The following is a 17,830-nucleotide window of genomic DNA, read 5'->3' as shown; positions in this document are numbered from 1 at the left end:
CTCCTCCCCGCTCCTCTCTGCGCATGCGTTGTGGGAATAAGAGGCCTTGTGAAGAGGAGGACCCTTCAGGTTGTTGAGGTTGCAGGAGGCTCTACAACACAGCTAACATAACAGGTTTTTCAATATAAATATTGTCTTTACTCGCATTCCGAACCATGAATCCTGATATTACGAAAGAGCGCAAAAATGCCACTTTTGACGTCGAGAAACTGACGTACATTTTGGACGGGGGGCCTGAAAAGACCAAAAGACGGCGAGAGATTGGTGAGTTTGAAGTGTAATCTTTGCCCTATAGCCTAATATCAGGTGTTATTGACCTCGACACCGTCACCTTTATATGATGATTAGGTAAGGATGTTTCCTGAGAAAGTTTTATTGAGGAGAACAAGGAGCTAATTATTTCAATGGATGTTTACTAATAGCTTTCCTGTCTACAACCACTACGTTGTAGTTGTCCAGACTGAACTAAAGTTTTTCATTATATAAACTGAAATATGAGTTTAGAGTCCAGTTATGTAATTTTCACCCATTTTTGAACAAGTGAACTTTACGCTACTTTATTTTTTTCAGGCAAAACATACTAGCAGTGTCTGTAGCAAAGAAAAATATATAGTATGTTTTATAATAATAATAATAATAATAATAATACTGTTGATTTCGAGGCGCCTTTCATGGCACCCAAGGTCGCCTTACAATTAATAAAAGAAATACTCTTAACAGCAAGACATAAAATGCATACAGGTAGACAAAACAAAATAGACAATAGATTAAAAGCAGACAGATGTGGAAGGACATGACGGTAGTATTTAAATGAGCAAACCAGATGTTTAATGCTAGAGTGAGTAGGCTAATCTGAACAGGTGAGTTTTGAGATAAGAATCCTATTTCATTCTTCACATTTTACATTTATTTGTACATTTAGTTGGACCTAAATGTGCTGAAAGTTGTATTGTTGTGCAGAAAGTTGTATTGTTGTGCAGAAAGTTGTATTGAAACCTACTAGGACCTTAAATAATAATAATTTTCATTATAGATTAATCTGAATATTGTCTTGTCGACAAAACATGTGAAAAAATCCAGACACAATCCAAATTGACTTCTTTAAAAGTCTATTTTTGTCTTAAAACTGTCCAAACTCCAAATATATTCATGTTGAAACTATTTAATTGAGAAGACCAAGTTATACAGAATCAGAATATTTATATATTGCCAAGGAGGGTTTTACGTTCAAAGAAGTTGCCCTGTTCTTTGCTACCTACAATAAACATATTAAAAGGGAATACAATTGAAAAGTTACAATAAGAATATGAAGAAGGTACAACTAAAATACTATAACAATTATGTACATATTCGCAAGTTCCATCAAGCTCACAATAGAAGTCTGGACAGGTTTAAGCACCAAACTCAATAGTAAAGGAGACCCAGTAGTCCTGATAGACCTGGACTATGCGGACGACATCAGCCTGCTCTCCGACAGCGTGGAGCAAGCACAGGAACTCCTGAACAGAGTGGAGTCAGAGTGTGCCAAGGTTGGCCTGAGGCTAAACGCCAAGAAAACTGAGGTTATTACCTATAACATCTTACCGGAACATCCACCTCTGACAACAACAGAAGGCACTGTGCTTAAAGAAGTCAAGGACTTCAAGTACCTGGGCTCATGGGTCAACTCAACCGAGCAAGATCTTAAGGTGAGGAAGGCACTTGCATGGAGGGCCCTGAACAGCATGACCAGTGTAAGGAACTCCAACCTCCCCGTCAAATCAAACTCAGCTTCTTCTATGCAACGGTAGAGTCTGTTCTCCTCTATGGCAGTGAATGCTGGACCCTGAAGCCAACCCTGCAAAAGTCTCTAGACGGATGCTACACCAGAATGTTGCGAGCAGTATTTAACATCAGCAAGAGTGTACATTTAACCAACAACATCCTGTACGAGGGAATACCAAGGGTGAGCGAGAAAATTGCAGCCAGGAGAATGAGACTAGCAGGACATTGCCAAAGGCATCAAGAGCTGCCAGCCGGCAAATTGGGGCTGTGGGAACCAACACACGGGCATCGGTCACGAGGACGTCCCGCACAAACATACGTGGACGTACTCAAGAACGACGCAGGAGCACAAAGTACCAATGAACTGGCCAGATGTATGGAGAACCGGGATGACTGGAAGCGACGATGGAGGGCTCGTCTGAGGACGACCTAGAGAGTCCGCTTCAGTTTAGAAAAATAAACTATACAAAATTCTTTTGACCTCAGAAAAAAAGTATTTTTGTAGTTGTCCTTATTCATTGCTATTCAAAGTTGAGATGCTTAAATCTTGTACAGCAGAAAGACTGTGATCATCGTCACCATGGAAATGTTGGTTCTTGAACTATAAGGCACTTAGAAGAAATATAAATTGATGTTTATTTTTTTGAACAAATCTACATACTTATTTTCTCATTACACATTTCAAATCTTGATACACACTCACATATCTTCGTACAAAGAGTCACACAAGGGGACACACTCACAAATTCCTAATGGACTTTTAAAAATGTCCACTACAATTTTTAAAAATGTGACATATATTCTACACACTACAGTGAATGTGTATACTTAAATAAACATTTCTGATTCCATTCCCACCATGTAGAGTCACTGGTTTTCAGCGACCCGGACTTTAACGAGGAGGACCCTAACTTCCTGTCTCGAAGTGACCGCTATGACCAGGCTGTTAGAAAAAGCGCCCAGATGATCCTGAAGCTCAGAGAGTATGGCATTGCAGACCCAGAGGAGATCTACTGCTACAAAAAGTATGTGGTAAAGATGAGTCCATGTGAGGTCTGGCTTACATACTGTAGATCAACACAGTCAAGGGTAGTCGGACACAAAAAGCCTATGGGAAAAGTGTTAAGTGGAAGAAAAAAAAAGATCTTAAGTATTACAAATGAAGGGCTATGACTTAAATGAAAACAACTGTGTTTCAGAATACCTCAAATGAACATTGTTAGCTGGAGGACATTTACTAATGTGCCCTTTTATCACTAAAATCATGTCTAGCAAGCAATGTCAGCAGGCATTTAACCAGAATCTGTATTCATGTATTTTAGAATAATCAAGAAACATAAATAAAGAATATAATAAAATGATATTAATTTATCACATGGCAGTGTCAAAAATAAGAAATGCATATTGTTAGTCATTTACAATCCAAATGTAATAGAAGGAAGTGATGAACAATGAAATCCTGTTTTCCACACGCTATATTTTACAATATGTACTATTTGAATATACTTTTATACTCAAGCAAACTTCAATGACCTTATTTGGATACTGTCAGTATCAATAGTTTGCAATTTGTCAGTGGCTGACATATTACATGCTATACAATCATAGGCAGCGGGGGAGGCTCAGGTTAGGGAAGGCTAATATTTGACAACTATCATACTTGTTTTAAAGACCACACAAGACGTTATTATGTTTATAACAGCAATTATATGCAGCTACTGACCCACAATAACGCACAGCACAGGACCTACAGGGGACTGTATGTTTATAGCAGGTTCTAATGCATTTTAAAATGAAAAACCCCAACAATAATAATATATAATAGCTAACTAGGCTAGAAAAATATGCGATTCAACAATGCCTGGCTTATATACTACCATTTCACATTTAAAATACAGGTAACTGATTGTTGAGTTTCTTGTTTGTCACAAAGCGCAAACAAAAAACAACATCTAAATCCTAGTTACCACAGAAAGAAGTTGTGGATTTAATAAGTGATGTTTCTGTGAGCTACAACGATCGTAATGCAGAGACGTAGCCTTATACTACAGGCGGATTTTTGAAGTCACTGAACATGATATATCGTGGCATCAGCCTGTATATGAGACTTTTAGAGAACATCGGTGTGCACATTAGAAAACTGAACAATCATTTTGTGAAGGCTTTGTATTTTGTATCATTTTGGGGAAAAGTTGTAAGGTTATTTAAATATCAGTGTGTGTGGCATAGAGGGAAATACATGTAGGCTGATCAAAGTTCAATGTAAGATTAAAACTGTGTCAAGGTTCAACTGTCTACAGCATAACGCAATGTCAAAGATTATCACTTGTTATATTGCTATTTTAGAGATTTGGTTAAATGTTCATTGTGCTTTGTTCCTAAACTACCAAGCTTTCTGTCAACATATTGTATGTTTATGCTGTGTCTTGTAAAAAGGATAGATTTGAATTACAAAAGCACCTCTTGCAATTTGCTTGCCCTCTTGAGGAGTAAATCATTTTTAAAACTGGACTTAGTAATTAAACAACAGAAACAGGACGAACAATTCCTCCAGTTCAAACACTGAATTACATTTTATAGTAGCATGAGTGAGATAAACTTAGACATAGAATTCAAACAAAGTGAGTCGGCAGATCTATTAGTTATACAACGTTTGAGGGACATCCAGTCTGAACGCAAGTTGTTTCCTGTACCTTCCCTTCACCCAGAATGGTTCAAGGCAATTTCCATGAGGCCTTGGGGCTCCACTTTGTCATGTTCCTACCCACCCTGTACAGCCAGTGTGACGCTGAGCAGGCCAGGAAGTGGTTACCTCTGGCAGAGTCCTTCCAGGCCATCGGCACATATGCCCAAACTGAGATGGGTCATGGTCAGTCCTGGAATTAGCCTTTAACTTAGTACCAGGAGCATTTAAGGTGATCTTTGTATGTGTTTGACAGATCGAAATGATATCAACAGTTCAAAAGTAGTCGCATGCGCATTCTGACAACATTGTCCTGTGCTCCTAAACTCCAAAGCTTCCTGTCGGCCTCTTTCATTTTATGCTGTGGGTGTTTTAAAATGATCCATTGTCCCATGTTAGTCCCAGTAAAATGGGATTATTTTCCAGAAAGAACCTCTTTAAAGGCAATGTAAATAATGGGCCGACTTTATCCAGAATTAATGATGAAGTATCTCAATCTGAGCCTTTTCATTTCTTTGTTACTTGTTTACTTTTCCTTATAATCATGCGGTAACAGTGGTGAAGCCACTTAGGCACACAAGTAGTGTAATATTGCAGAGTCAGAAATAATAAATGTGTACTGTAAGTCATTTACAGAATCAAATTTAAGAGTGATGTGAAACAAACTATAGCAACTATAGCAACTAAACAACGTGACGCTTTAGATAGTTCATTGTTTCTGCAAGTACCAGAATTGCGTAGGTGAGTTAAACTTAAACCTAAAATTCAATGTCCGCCAGCGCTTCCACAACATGATGAGTCAGCAGATCCATCAGTTACACAACGTTTGAGTGACAGCCAGTCTGAGCCTAATTTGTGTGATTTTATACCTCCCCTTCACCCAGTATGGTTCAAGGACACCAACAATGGGCCTTTGGGCTCCACTATGTAATGTTCCTACCCACCCTGTACAGCCAATGTGACGCTGAGCAGGCCAGGAAGTGGTTACCTCTGGCAGAGTCCTTCCAGGCCCTGGGCACATATGCCCAAACTGAGATGGGTCACGGTCAGAATTAGCTTTTAATTTATCGACTTTATGTAGTTTAAGTCCCTCATAGATAGATAGAATCGGAGGGATGCAGAGCACACACAGTGACATTTGTTCTCTGCATTGAACCCATCCGAGTACCAGGAGTCTGGTACTAGGAGCAGTGGGCAGCTATTTGTTGTGCTGTTATAACATAGCACTTTTTGGAATGTTAGGGAATTATATTGGGGCTGGGAAAACAGGCCCATTACAGCAGGTTTGGATAAGTACCAGGAGAAGGTGATTTCTTGTATGTGTTTGACATGTCCAAATCATGTAGGAAATTCCAAAGTAGCCGCATGCTTGTACTGACAGCTGTGTTTGTATACTTCATTTTGTTCTAACAACAGATTATGTGTGGCAGGTTTTGTGTATATATATATATATATAGCTGTTTTACTAATATCACTCTAAGTGTCTGTCCCTTACACCTTAATTGTCTTAAAAACAAAATAACGTAGCTTTGTCCGGTCTTTTCCAACACACATTCCCATCTACATTAGCTAGTGCCACTGATTTCCTACCCACACCTCCTTTATTCCATCTTTATGATAATGCTCTAATGGTCAATCTTGTGTGAATTTGATTGCTGTGTCTTAATTACTTTCAGTCACTTGGCAAGTGAAATGAGTTTCCAATGAAATTCTGTTTATATTTTGGCTATATCTTGAGTGGCCAAAAAAGCTGGTTCTGTTTGACCGTAGCTAGTGCAGACTGGAAACTGGTCATTTTGTTCTGCTTTTCATGTATCTCACATCAGAAGTAGGAGAAGCTACGTCACGTGCTGCACAACATGTGGTGGTGGATCCTTTAATGAGACCGAGTTCGGGATGAATGTGTCTTTGTAATCTGAGAGAATCTAGGCCACCACAGCTATTGTTTGTTGCCTTGCTGAAGTCAAGCTGTTGTCTAGTGAATTAGTATTTCATCCATGCAAACCTACACTGAAAGTTTATAACGGCTGTCAAGTGTTTGGGCCAAGTCCTTATAGTATCATTTGAGTATCATTCATGTTGTGAACCTATGTTCCCTCTGCAATGTTTGTAAGGCCACAACTTAAGACTGATTTCCTTATCAAGGAATCTGCTCATTTCTTTGTTAATAGTTTGGTCTATAAAAAAAACAAGAGTGAACCATGCCCATTTCGACATCCTTGATGATGACATCCGCGTCAGTAAATGTCCCATAAAGTAATTTCAGTAAACCTCTTTTCAATGGTGCTTTGATTTGAGCAGCTAATGGTCAGACTGCGTGCTTCTAACTGGCTGAGACAGTGGCTTGCATAGCAGAGGTATTTAAGCTCTAATGTGACAGGGGAACTTTATTGATGCAGCTACTGAAGACAAATGTCGAGTGTTGAGCCAAAGAATGAACATAATGATCAAATCAATGTGCATGATATTATCGCAAGGCAAGTTTATTTATATAGCACTTTTCAACAAGTATAAGCACAAAGTGCTTTACAAAAAATGAAAGACATTAAGAAAATGGCATTTAAAATCAAGCTGTTTTTAATTTTTCAAATCTGCCTTTTCGCTGCTTGCTATCACAAACTCTGTCTTCTGTCTATATCTTCCATCGCTGCTTCTTCATTTTGACCATATCAATTCTTATCAAAAAATCTGTTTTGTGGGTTCTTGAAAATACTTGCTCCAATATTCTCTCCTCATTCATATACTCTTTGCATGGTTCAAAACGTTGACATTGCTCAACGTTCCCTATGCACCTCCCTCTTTGCCCCTTTCACCACCTTTCACCACCTGCTTTTCTCTTCCGTTTGCCCCTCTGCTGCGTGGCCTAGATGTGTTCACCCAGACAGGGCCGAGCCCTTGGATCTCCACCTGGGGATGTTCCTGCCCACACTGCTCAACCAGGCCACCCCAGAGCAAATGGACCGTTTCTTCATGCCTGCCTGGAACCTAGAGATCATCGGCACCTACGCACAGACAGAGATGGGCCACGGTAAAATGACCAGAGCAGTCCAAAATATCGGATCCGTTTAGTCCCGTTCTTTAGAGGGGCAATGTGCTCTGATCCTGGAAACACCAATAGGTGTATACTTTACTTTTGGGTCCAGACTTTCTAAAATTACCGGCATCAACTTTTAAAACTACTTTAATTTAACAATCTTATTAACAGCATGGCAAGAATACGACACATTTGTATCTTAAGCTCTGGAATAAAGTGCGACTGCTTCCGGTCGGAGAGTCAACACTGTAACATCTTTAAATTCTATTCATGATGTTGGATCGCTATTTAAAGTTTTTAAACAATTAGCCTGGCCATTTCTTACACATTTCCCCTTTAATACAAAACAGACTTGTACTTTATTTCGAAGACTGTGATTCTCCTCATATTTCATTATAACATTTTTACCTAATTGGCACCAATATTAGTACAAAACATACTAAAATGTCTGAGAAGGTTTATTTCTGACTTGTTTTTCACATATTTTTCGTCATATTTTCCCTTCATCTCTGTAAGATACAATAAAATGTGGTCGAGACGGGAAGTTGGAAGAAACGTAATTAACGTTTTGTATGTCAAATAAATGACTTTTAGTAAAGCCCTGGCTTCCCACAAGTTATCAAAAGTTTCTTCTGCATATCCAAACCTCTGCGATAGTCTGTAATAGTCCCTTCCCTTTTAGACAGGCCACCTGTTGCTCTTAAACCCTAACCCTTCCCCCGTGTATTAGACAGAACTGTCCTTAACTAATTCTCTTAGATCGTTGTTTGTTTTTAACATTGGTATAGCAACACATTTTCCAGTGTAGCTCATCCAGATCTACTTTCTTTGTGTTAGAAAATTCTAAGGTAATCAAACAAACTGCATGAGATATGTGTTAGTATATTTATATAATATACACATTTAGATCTGTCAAACACCTACAAAGTGCACTGCTATGCTCCTTTTTATGTTGTTTTCATCCACTTGATTTTTCATGGAAAGTTTCTATTATGCATTTTTAATATTTAACATGTTTTCTGTCCTTATATTTAATGTTTATTCTGTTGTAAATTAATTGTTGCTCTTCAACTGTGCACTCTGTATGTGTGTGCTTGGTGGGGTTTGATGTTTTGTCTCTCTAGGCACACACCTCCGCGGGCTGGAGACCACAGCCACGTACGACCCAGCCACGCAGGAGTTTGTGTTGAACAGTCCCACAATCAGCTCCATCAAATGGTGGCCAGGAGGACGTAAGTACTTGGACACATGCATGTCTCTGCAGGATTCAACCAACAGTCATTTCCCAGCCTTGAATGGCATATTATCAGAATTCCTGACAGCATAAGGAATATTTATTTCCCTTTCCCTCAAGGTTTCATATTGATTTATTATTGTTTTCTTCCAGGATAAGAAAACCTTGTGACATTCAGAACAAACTGGTTTTAACCCTCTAACTCTCTGTCTCTTTCCAGTTGGTAAGACTTCAAACCATGCTATAGTTCTAGCCCAGCTTCATACCCTGGGAAACTGCCACGGTATTCATGCTTTCATCGTACCCATCCGCGACATGAGCACACACATACCGCTGCCAGGTAACCACCGTCTCTCTGGATCTGGTGTTGTGGTGAAGTCAGTCCTCATTCACCTCTGTCTCTGACTTACTTTGTTTTGCTCTTGTTCTCTTTTAGGTATTGTGGTCGGAGATATCGGTCCCAAGTTTGGCTTCAGTGAAGTTGACAACGGATTTCTAAAACTAGAGAACGTGCGACTCCCGCGAGACAACATGCTTATGAAATATGCCAAGGTGATTAGACACGTTTTTTTGAATGAATGAAGGAATAAGGGACATACTCTACCATTGTTCATGCTGTATACAATTACAGAAACACTAGTGTATTGCACTTTCCCTTTGCTTAACAAAACCATCTGTCCTTAAATGTCATCATTGCATTGTGACAGTATAGAGTAATACTGTATATTTAGTCTAGTAATGGTATATATACACACAGTTGCAAAATAATGAAGTACACCTAGCTAAAAATAATGCAGCCGTGCTTTAAATCCGACCTTAACGAAGGTTGACCCCAGTTGTTTAAGCTTTAAGAGGTGTTTATTTAACTTTGGTCATTTTAGAGGATGTCCTTTGAGCTGATTTTTGGTTGAGTTGTTTAGTTGAAGATTCAGCTTAACTAATTGATGTGAATAGAGTGGCCAAAACCATACACCTTGCCTCTGATGAAGACACAGTAGTTTTACATTTACACTGGTTGCATAGTTAAAGGCTGCATATCATTAAGTGTGCTCCAGCGTCTTCTTTCCCCTTTTACGTTTTCTGTCCTCTCACTGAGGAGCACCTGATTCAGCTTTATACAGCTGGAAGATAATTGGAGAACCTGTTTCGAATAGAAACGCCAATCAGTACATTCATCCTGAACTGGTGTATTAGACTGCATTTCTTTTATCCAAGAGTGTAAAAATAAACGTGTGTAAATACTGTATACTGCATTTAAAGTTTAAGAGTGACTCTGTCTCACCACTAGGTGGAGCCAGATGGGACCTATTTGAAGCCCCCGAGTGCCAAGCTGACCTACGGCACCATGGTGTTCATCCGCTCCTTAATCGTAGGCGAGTCCGCTCGGGCTCTCTCCAAAGCCTCCATCATCGCCATCCGCTACAGCTCCGTGCGACACCAGTCTGAGATCCGGGCCGGGTCAGTCAACACAAATGAATGCATGAAGGCACTTCAGCTGCACACACATTGCATCACTCATAGAAACAGCAAGAACAAACCAACTCATGCGCAAGGTCAACATTAGATTTCCTTTAAAGGCACTAGAAATTCACATTAGTCATGCTGGTTTGTGTCAGAGGTTCACATTGGCGAAGTTTTTTCAACAGGAAATGGAAATAGCACATGTCATTTATCAGGATTTTAACCACATCCTCCTGTATAAAAGGGAAGTAAAACCTTTATTTGAGATACTGAGAGGTCAAACTGGTGTTTTGTGTCCCACAGAGAGCCAGAGCCTCAGATCCTGGATTACCAGACGCAGCAGTACAAGCTGTTTCCTCTGCTGGCCACGGCCTATGCCTTCACTTTTGTCGGACAGTACATGAGAGAGACCTATCAACGCATCAGTGGAGACATCAGCGATGGGGACTTCAGTCAACTGCCTGAGGTACTGACTAAATGTGAACATGTAAGGTGTAAACTAGGTTTTACTGTGGAGGATGCATATTGACTGAGTCGGTGTCAGTGCTTCCAGATGCATGTATAGTGTGTCTATGGTGCAAGCCAAGAACAGTTTCAGATTTGTTTACTGACATCAATGCAAGCTTGGTAATTTAGCGTAAAAGCAGACGCAGCATGTTCCTCAAATAAAATACTAAAGTTATTCTTCTGATTACACAGGCTTCAATCGCCCTGTCTGTGTGGTTGACAAGTTTGTTTGTTTACATTTTATTAATTTAAGCATATTAAGTAGCGCATATCTTCACAATGTTAAAAAAACGTCAAACGGAAATGGGCACATCAAATTACCAAAAGAATAGAGCAAAGAATAAGTAACATTAATTTGATCAAATAAATATGAAAAGAATATACAAATAAAAACATTTCCAAAAGTAATGCTTTTAAAAGCTGGCTCTATTTAATTGTGGTAAATAAGAACTACAACTTCTTATTGTTAATTTAATTGTGCAGTAATAACTACTATTATTTATTTATTTATATATATATATATATATAGGCATATGAATGTTTACCCCATAGCCATCACTGAATATTTCTAGTATTCTAGCCAGGGCCATTCATAGCTTATCATACATTCATACATTAACATTCTGTAAACTGATGTTGTTTACACGGCACCAAAGTTTGAATGGTGCTCTTCTCATCCTCTTTGCTCTCATATCTACAGCTCCATGCCCTGTCTGCTGGCCTGAAGGCCTTCACCACGTGGACCGCCAACGCTGGCATCGAGGTTTGCCGCATGTCATGTGGCGGCCACGGCTACTCCCGCAGCAGCGCCTTGCCGGACATTTACGTCGAGTTCACCCCTGCATGCACCTACGAGGGAGAGAACACAGTCATGATGCTGCAGACCGCAAGGTAACTCAGAAATACAAATATGACGTCTCACAAGGATCGAGTTAAAATACTGCCAACCAAATACCTTTGTAGAGTCTTACTATGTTTTGGGACACAGCAGGAGGGATGTTATGACTTTATTTTTATGTTTCGACTTGTAACTTATAGTAACAGCTGATAACTTAATAAATCGCAAAGTTTTCAGTACAGGTACTCACACTGAAGGTCGCAAACACATTAAGCTTTTTTTAAACATTATTTTGTTACTCACTTTAAAGGAATGGCAGCGAGACCGAGACGGACACAACTAGATATAAATAAACGCCAACACACCCACACTGCAAAACAAACACGGGCGACATTTTATATTTCTAAATGTTAACTGTTATGTTTTTCTTTATCACCAGCACTATAAAGGCAGTTTCAAAAAGCTGCAATGTGATATTGTTTCCCTGGCAAGGATATGTGAACAGAAATATTCTTTACACAATAAGCTCATTATTAAACACAAAGTTACAAAAAATAGTGTTGTGAATGGAAACAAGCCACAGGTTGATATAAGAAAACCAGATTTGGATTTGGGTTGAATACATAATAATACAGAGAGAAGTTAATTGGAAAAAAGAGTACCTTAAGAACTAAAGCATTTGGGTACAGCTAATTTCCTGGACTTTAAAAATAAATGGGTCAGAAGCTAGCTCGGCACCATGTCCCATTGATGCCCTAAGAATATATTTAGTATGATGAGGAAAAATGCCACATGTGTTGTTGGGTGGTCTAAAGCCTTGCAATCTGGTTTTGTGTTTATTAAATGGCTTGCATATGATTTAAAAAAAAAAAAAAAAAAAAAAAAGTGTAACCCTATCTTTGATATTCAACTTGTTATAAGACCAACTACTCGATACCATTTTCATATGAAATGTAATCTTAGGGCACGTAATTTACAGTAGCCCCATGTGCAGAATGCCTAGACAACTGTGTTAGCTGTTTCACCGTCACCTGTGTCTGCTCAACAGACACCTGGTGAAGAGCTACCGGCAGGCTAAGGAAGGACAGCAGCTGAGCGGCACCGTGTCATATCTGAATGACGCAAACCTTCAGAGGGTCCAGCCTCAGACCGTCGCTGCCAGGCCAACCGTGGTGGACGTGAACGACCTGGCCAGCCTGGTGGAGGTCTACAAACAGAGAGCTTCCATGTAAGACACAGCAACAGCTGGAATATGATCTAGTTTCTCAAGCTTTGGGCTGTATTTTTTGTTTTTTAATGCCTTTTACCATTTCACATTATTTCTCTCCTATTCATTAGACACATTATTGTGGGAAAACTTCCTCAAGCTTTATTTATTTTCAAGTAGTTATCTTTAACCTGCTTTGACCCCTCCACCCTGGCTCATGGTTGCATGTAATATGTATGAAGTAAAGATCATAAAATGTGCCTTTCAGTGTTTAAATATTGCATGAGCTAAATGTAAATGATGTACACAAGTACTGTAGGGATAAATGTTGAATTAAAGACTGCTGTTATATTTACATTTGTATCTGAGGTGTTGGTTTTGACCAAAGCTTCAGTTATGTTATTCACCTGTTATCTGCCCAAATCTGCTGCTCTCAGCTGTCAACCATATTTCTGTCTTTATCCTTTTTTTTTACGTCACGGACATAATACGCTGTCCTGATCACATCCCTGCATACTGTCAGCCTTAGTCACATCCCTGCATACTGTCAGCCTTAGTCACAACTAAATCCATTTGGCAGTCAGTGTGAGCTGTGCGGTGAGGACAAACAGCGGCTAAGCCTGACTGGTGGAGGGCGACAACATGTGGTCTGCCTGTTCACAAGTTAGCAGGACAGAGGTCGGACGTTTGCGTGTTAGGAAGAGTTTCTACTATGTTTGTCATGAGATTTGATTTATGATAGTCAAGTTTTAAATCTTACTCAATAAGAGCAGTCACAACAAATTCAGATTATGTTTGTGTTTGTAGTCTAGTTGAGCTGGCAGCTAAGAGCATCCAGCAGGAGTTGCAGCGCAGGAAGTGCCAGGAGGACGCCTGGAACAACAGTTCCATTGACCTGGTCAGAGCCTCAGATGTAAGTTCATTTATACACTGTTCACTTAAGATATGGCCTGAACTTCAGCACATATGTGCTCAAGATTGTCGCAGAGCTCCCAAATCAAAAATGTTGTTTTGATTCAGCTTAAAGCAAACTCAAATCCTCCCCATGTTCATATTATTTCTACAATTATTTCTTATTTGTTGCAATGAGTATCTTTTTTCTCATCCATCAGTTTATTTTTTTCCTTCTCCAGGCCCACTGTCACTATGTCGTAGTGAAGCTCTTTACTGACAAGCTGGGGGAGATCGGTGACACAGCGATACACTCAGTGCTGTCCACCCTGGCTCTGCTCTACGCCCTGCATGGCATCAAAAACAACTCTGGAGACTTCCTACAGGTCAGAAAATCATCACGTGGAGAAACAATATGGTCCCGATCAGTGGTGATATGGATTATTTACTGTTGTTAAAATGTAACCTGATCTTTAGTATCCTCTGTTCCAGTCTTACACAGATTGCAGGGCTCACACACAAAAGACACACACAGAAAAGAGACTGCTGAAGTGAAAATAACAAGCAATTGTTGCCCAGGTTTTATGTGGAGCAACATTTGGTTATAAAGAAGTCTCCTGATGTTCACCACTGTTTTGGAACGAGCAAAGGCAACACTTTAAAAAACAACAGTTTTTGAATAAATAAGTGTGACGGATCTAATTAATGCGGATGTTAAGAGTGGCTCATTGTTTTGGAAACGTAACCAATACATATTTAAAGAAATCGGCTGCCCTACAGCTGTCATTCATTAGTTCCCGACCTCAGTTCCCTCTTTGTCTCTGAGCAAAGAAAATGGGTTCTTTGTTTGTGGGATTTGTATTCCTGCATGGCTGGTGGCCTTGTTGCGGATTAAGAAAGGACAATTGAGCTTGTTTTATTAGTTTAGCTTCATATGTTTAGTAAAGTATAAAATGTCACGCCTCGCTGTCTCTCCTGTCTGTTCCCTCTCAGTTAGGGTAGAAGAAAGACATCCTGCAAAGCGTTTTCATCCTCATCTCCATCTGTTTTGTTCCAGGCTGGTCTGCTGAGTGTTCCCCAGGTGCTGCAGGTTTCTGTTCGTGTCAAGGAGCTGCTGTCTCAGCTGAGGCCCAACGCTGTGGCACTGGTGGACTCCTTTGACATCAACGACAAGAGGCTGAATTCAATCCTGGGAAGATATGATGGGAACGTCTATGAGCACTTGTTCGAGTGGGCTCGTCGCTCACCACTAAACGCCACAGAGGTCAGTCAGGGTCACAGGGGTGGAATGAGAGTAATGTCACGGCACAGGTGATACTCATAACATTGTTTGTTCGATCTAATGGATTGAATTACCGCTACCTAGCAGAACTGTTGGTTTCAGTTCATTTTGGTTAGCAGATTGACACAGACAGAAAGGGAACCAATGTACTTCAGGGATGAGGGTTATCAATTTTTTGTAATCATTCTAAATTAAATGTTGCTCTTTCCATTCATCTATAACGGCTTCCTTTGTGCAGGACTTAACAAATGCTTCATTCCTTCTTCCTTTCCCAGGTGCATGAATCATTCCACAAATACCTGAAGCCCCTGCGGTCCCAACTGTGAGCTGACCCCCCTTGCACTGTGATTCTTGGCTGCGACCTGTCAACTCTACGGATAGAGGCCCATCCTGAACCACAAAATCCCCATCATATCAAATGTACCAATCTGAAGGAATGTAGCATTCCCTTCTCCAATCTGTCTATATGTGGTCGGGTTTGGAGCGGTCTACATTGGTCTCTTTATTAATGGGGGAAATTACAGGGGGTTGTTTTATAGTTACAGTAGAGAATGGTAGGAAAACCGGAAATGTCTATCTAAAAAATGTACTCAAGATCCAAAACAATAGCTTTAATAATACTGAAACAATCAAGTATTTGTTGATGTTTTCTGCAGAGACATTCCACTATGAAGTTTCTTTCTTATTAATTCATTTTGCCTCATCTTTCTTCGCTTTCTGCCGTGTGCCTGATGGCTTCTCTATGATAGCCTGCCAAGATGGAAAGACCATCGCTCTCAGAATGTTACGTAATGTTAGAGCGTTTTAGGATGGAAACAGACCAACTGCAAAATCAGTTTTAGTTGTTTCCCCTGACAACAAGGACGATATTTGAAATGACATGCAATTCATTCTTTCATTGTTATGACACATTCATTTATCCATCAAATGTATCCTTTGCTGTAATATTTTCTTCTTCACAAATCTGTGGCGACAAAACGTAATGTGACTGACCTCAACGACAGTCATAATTGAGTTTTCTCTGTATAAAAACCTCAGAAATTGCAGCAGAGGTGCAACAGTAACATCTAGTGAAGATATACAAATAGTCCCCGATAAAATACTGTAACGAAACCATTTCAATCAAACTGCTGCATTTACATCAAGTTCAACTGTGCTTTTAAAGGAGCAAGAATTTGAATTACTTTTCGTTAACAGTCACTGTTTTACGCTATTAAACAGATCCTCTGAGCATTAATTAGATAGCTTACCCAATCTGTATGCTTTACACATCAATTAGCCTGTAGTTCCTTTTGTAGAGATAATTGACGGCGATCAGATTTCATGTCTGTCACAATTGTCTTCATTGCCTTTACCCCAACACTGGTCACATCTCTTGCTGCTGCTAATTACCTTTACTCTGTGAATAGAAGCTGAGCTCAATAGAGTGCTGCAGGAATGAGTTATAAAACCTGTAAATTAGTTAGCATTGTTCAACTTCTGGTTCCCTTTTTTGTGGAATTCAGTGGGTTTTGAATGTCTGAAAGAAAAACTCTGTGGTTAACACAAGCTTAAGAGTTTTTAACAGCTTGCCTTACGACATAAAAATACATCAGTGTCCGGGAAACCAAGGCGATACTAACTTCCGTGGTTGGACTACAAACATATATCATCCCTGCTGCACTTTATAGAGCGAAGACAGCGGAGAGATTTACGAAGACTTTCTGGAAATGAACCACTAAGGGGGGGATTTGTTCTAATTTCCTCCATTTCTGATCTTTTGAAATGCTCTCTGTTGAGCTGTGTGTTTGATCATTAGAATGAATGAATCTACATGCTTTGGATTTCTTTGTGGGACAGAAAGCAGCTAATGTGAGGTGTCAAAGCACCTGTTGGGGCAGGTACTTTAATTGTATTGAATGTCTGAAGAAGCAACATATGCACTCTATACGTGAATTAAAAGTGTCCCTCCCCGCTGTGTGGGGTTGATCATAATAAGAAGGCGAAAAGCCCCAGCCAACATCTACATTGCCTATTTTTATAGTTTTTAATCAAGCATGTTTAAATAAATCTATTGTTTATGTTCCAATGTTCAACTTCTGCTGACTCCATTTTTCTGGTTGATGTATGATGAAATATTTGATAACTGGATATTTTTAAAACTTATTTAGAAAAATGCTTTCCTATCTGTCATTATGGTTTCTGACACAAAAACAGTTTTAGTAAAAACTTTGATTAACTGACTTGACCAGAAGAAATGTTTAATATTTCTTAGAATTGGGGAATTTATTTCAACCTGCAGTAGATTATTTTCAGGGATGAATAAAATACAACAGTATAAATAGTGGATACTGAGGCTGTGGAAGAATTTGTAGTGACTGTATTGAGGCGATGATGAAAAGGATCGTTTTAATCAAAAGCCTGATTTACTGTAAAGATGATTTGTGAGTTAATTATGTGCCTGAGGAAGTTATATTTTCCTAATGTAATACATGTATCGTGTTCTCGCAAGAGTCATAGTATTTCCAATCTGTATTTATTTGACTTTTAATCCGTTAACTACTGCTTTCAGGAAAAGACTATCAATTTATAATGACTTAGCTCTTAAGCATATTTTTGTGATGTTTTATTGCATAATAATGATTTTAAACAATATGATTTTAATGGTTGGTAGGCTACATCATTTTACTTGTAAGTTATATTAATAAAACACTAAATAATCGATGTGTTTTGTGTTTATTTGTCTTTATCCTGTGTTTAACCAGCTTGAACTGTATTTAATTCAAATCTAGTCAACAAAATCAGTTGCTGAAATTGAGACACCACATTTCAAAATAACCATTTCTTAACATGGTTTTATTCTGTAGCTTTAATCATTTATCGTCATTGTTTGTTTCCGTACTAAGGTCTATGCAGGCCCGGACTAGCCATCGGGAGGACCGGGAGGTTT

The 17,830-nt window shown here is 39.3% G+C and overlaps 1 protein-coding gene across 2 annotated transcripts; it reads left to right on the top strand.

Moving 5' to 3' along the window:
* Positions 1–50: 50 nt before the first annotated feature.
* acox1 (acyl-CoA oxidase 1, palmitoyl) lies at positions 51–17,602 on the top strand. 2 transcript variants are annotated; one of them, XM_034083607.1, is made up of 14 exons: positions 51–264; positions 2,630–2,789; positions 7,315–7,475; positions 8,606–8,713; positions 8,936–9,055; positions 9,152–9,267; positions 10,004–10,173; positions 10,480–10,642; positions 11,384–11,574; positions 12,570–12,749; positions 13,536–13,641; positions 13,862–14,005; positions 14,677–14,883; positions 15,177–17,602. In XM_034083607.1, the coding sequence occupies exons 1-14, from the start codon at positions 156–158 to the stop codon at positions 15,225–15,227; spliced, it is 1,986 nt and encodes a 661-aa protein (XP_033939498.1). In that variant the 5' UTR covers positions 51–155; the 3' UTR covers positions 15,228–17,602. The 2 variants fall into 2 exon arrangements, with proteins under 2 accessions (XP_033939498.1, XP_033939507.1); XM_034083616.1 differs by lacking the exon at positions 7,315–7,475 and adding an exon at positions 4,473–4,633.
* The last annotated feature ends 228 nt before the right edge of the window (positions 17,603–17,830 follow it).

This window comes from Pseudochaenichthys georgianus, chromosome 1 (genome assembly GCF_902827115.2).
Source record: "Pseudochaenichthys georgianus chromosome 1, fPseGeo1.2, whole genome shotgun sequence".
Lineage (NCBI taxonomy): Eukaryota > Metazoa > Chordata > Actinopteri > Perciformes > Channichthyidae > Pseudochaenichthys > Pseudochaenichthys georgianus.
Note: the sequence above shows the minus strand (reverse complement) of the source record. Positions and strands in the feature narration are given on the sequence as shown.

Coding starts and splice junctions, on each gene's coding strand:
- acox1 (XM_034083607.1), top strand. CDS start 156: ATGAATCCTGATATTACGAAAGAGCGCAAAAATGCCACTTTTGACGTC. Junction 2,790..7,314: donor GAGATCTACTGCTACAAAAA/GTATGTGGTAAA, acceptor TGCGTGGCCTAG/ATGTGTTCACCCAGACAGGG. Junction 10,643..11,383: donor ACTTCAGTCAACTGCCTGAG/GTACTGACTAAA, acceptor TCATATCTACAG/CTCCATGCCCTGTCTGCTGG.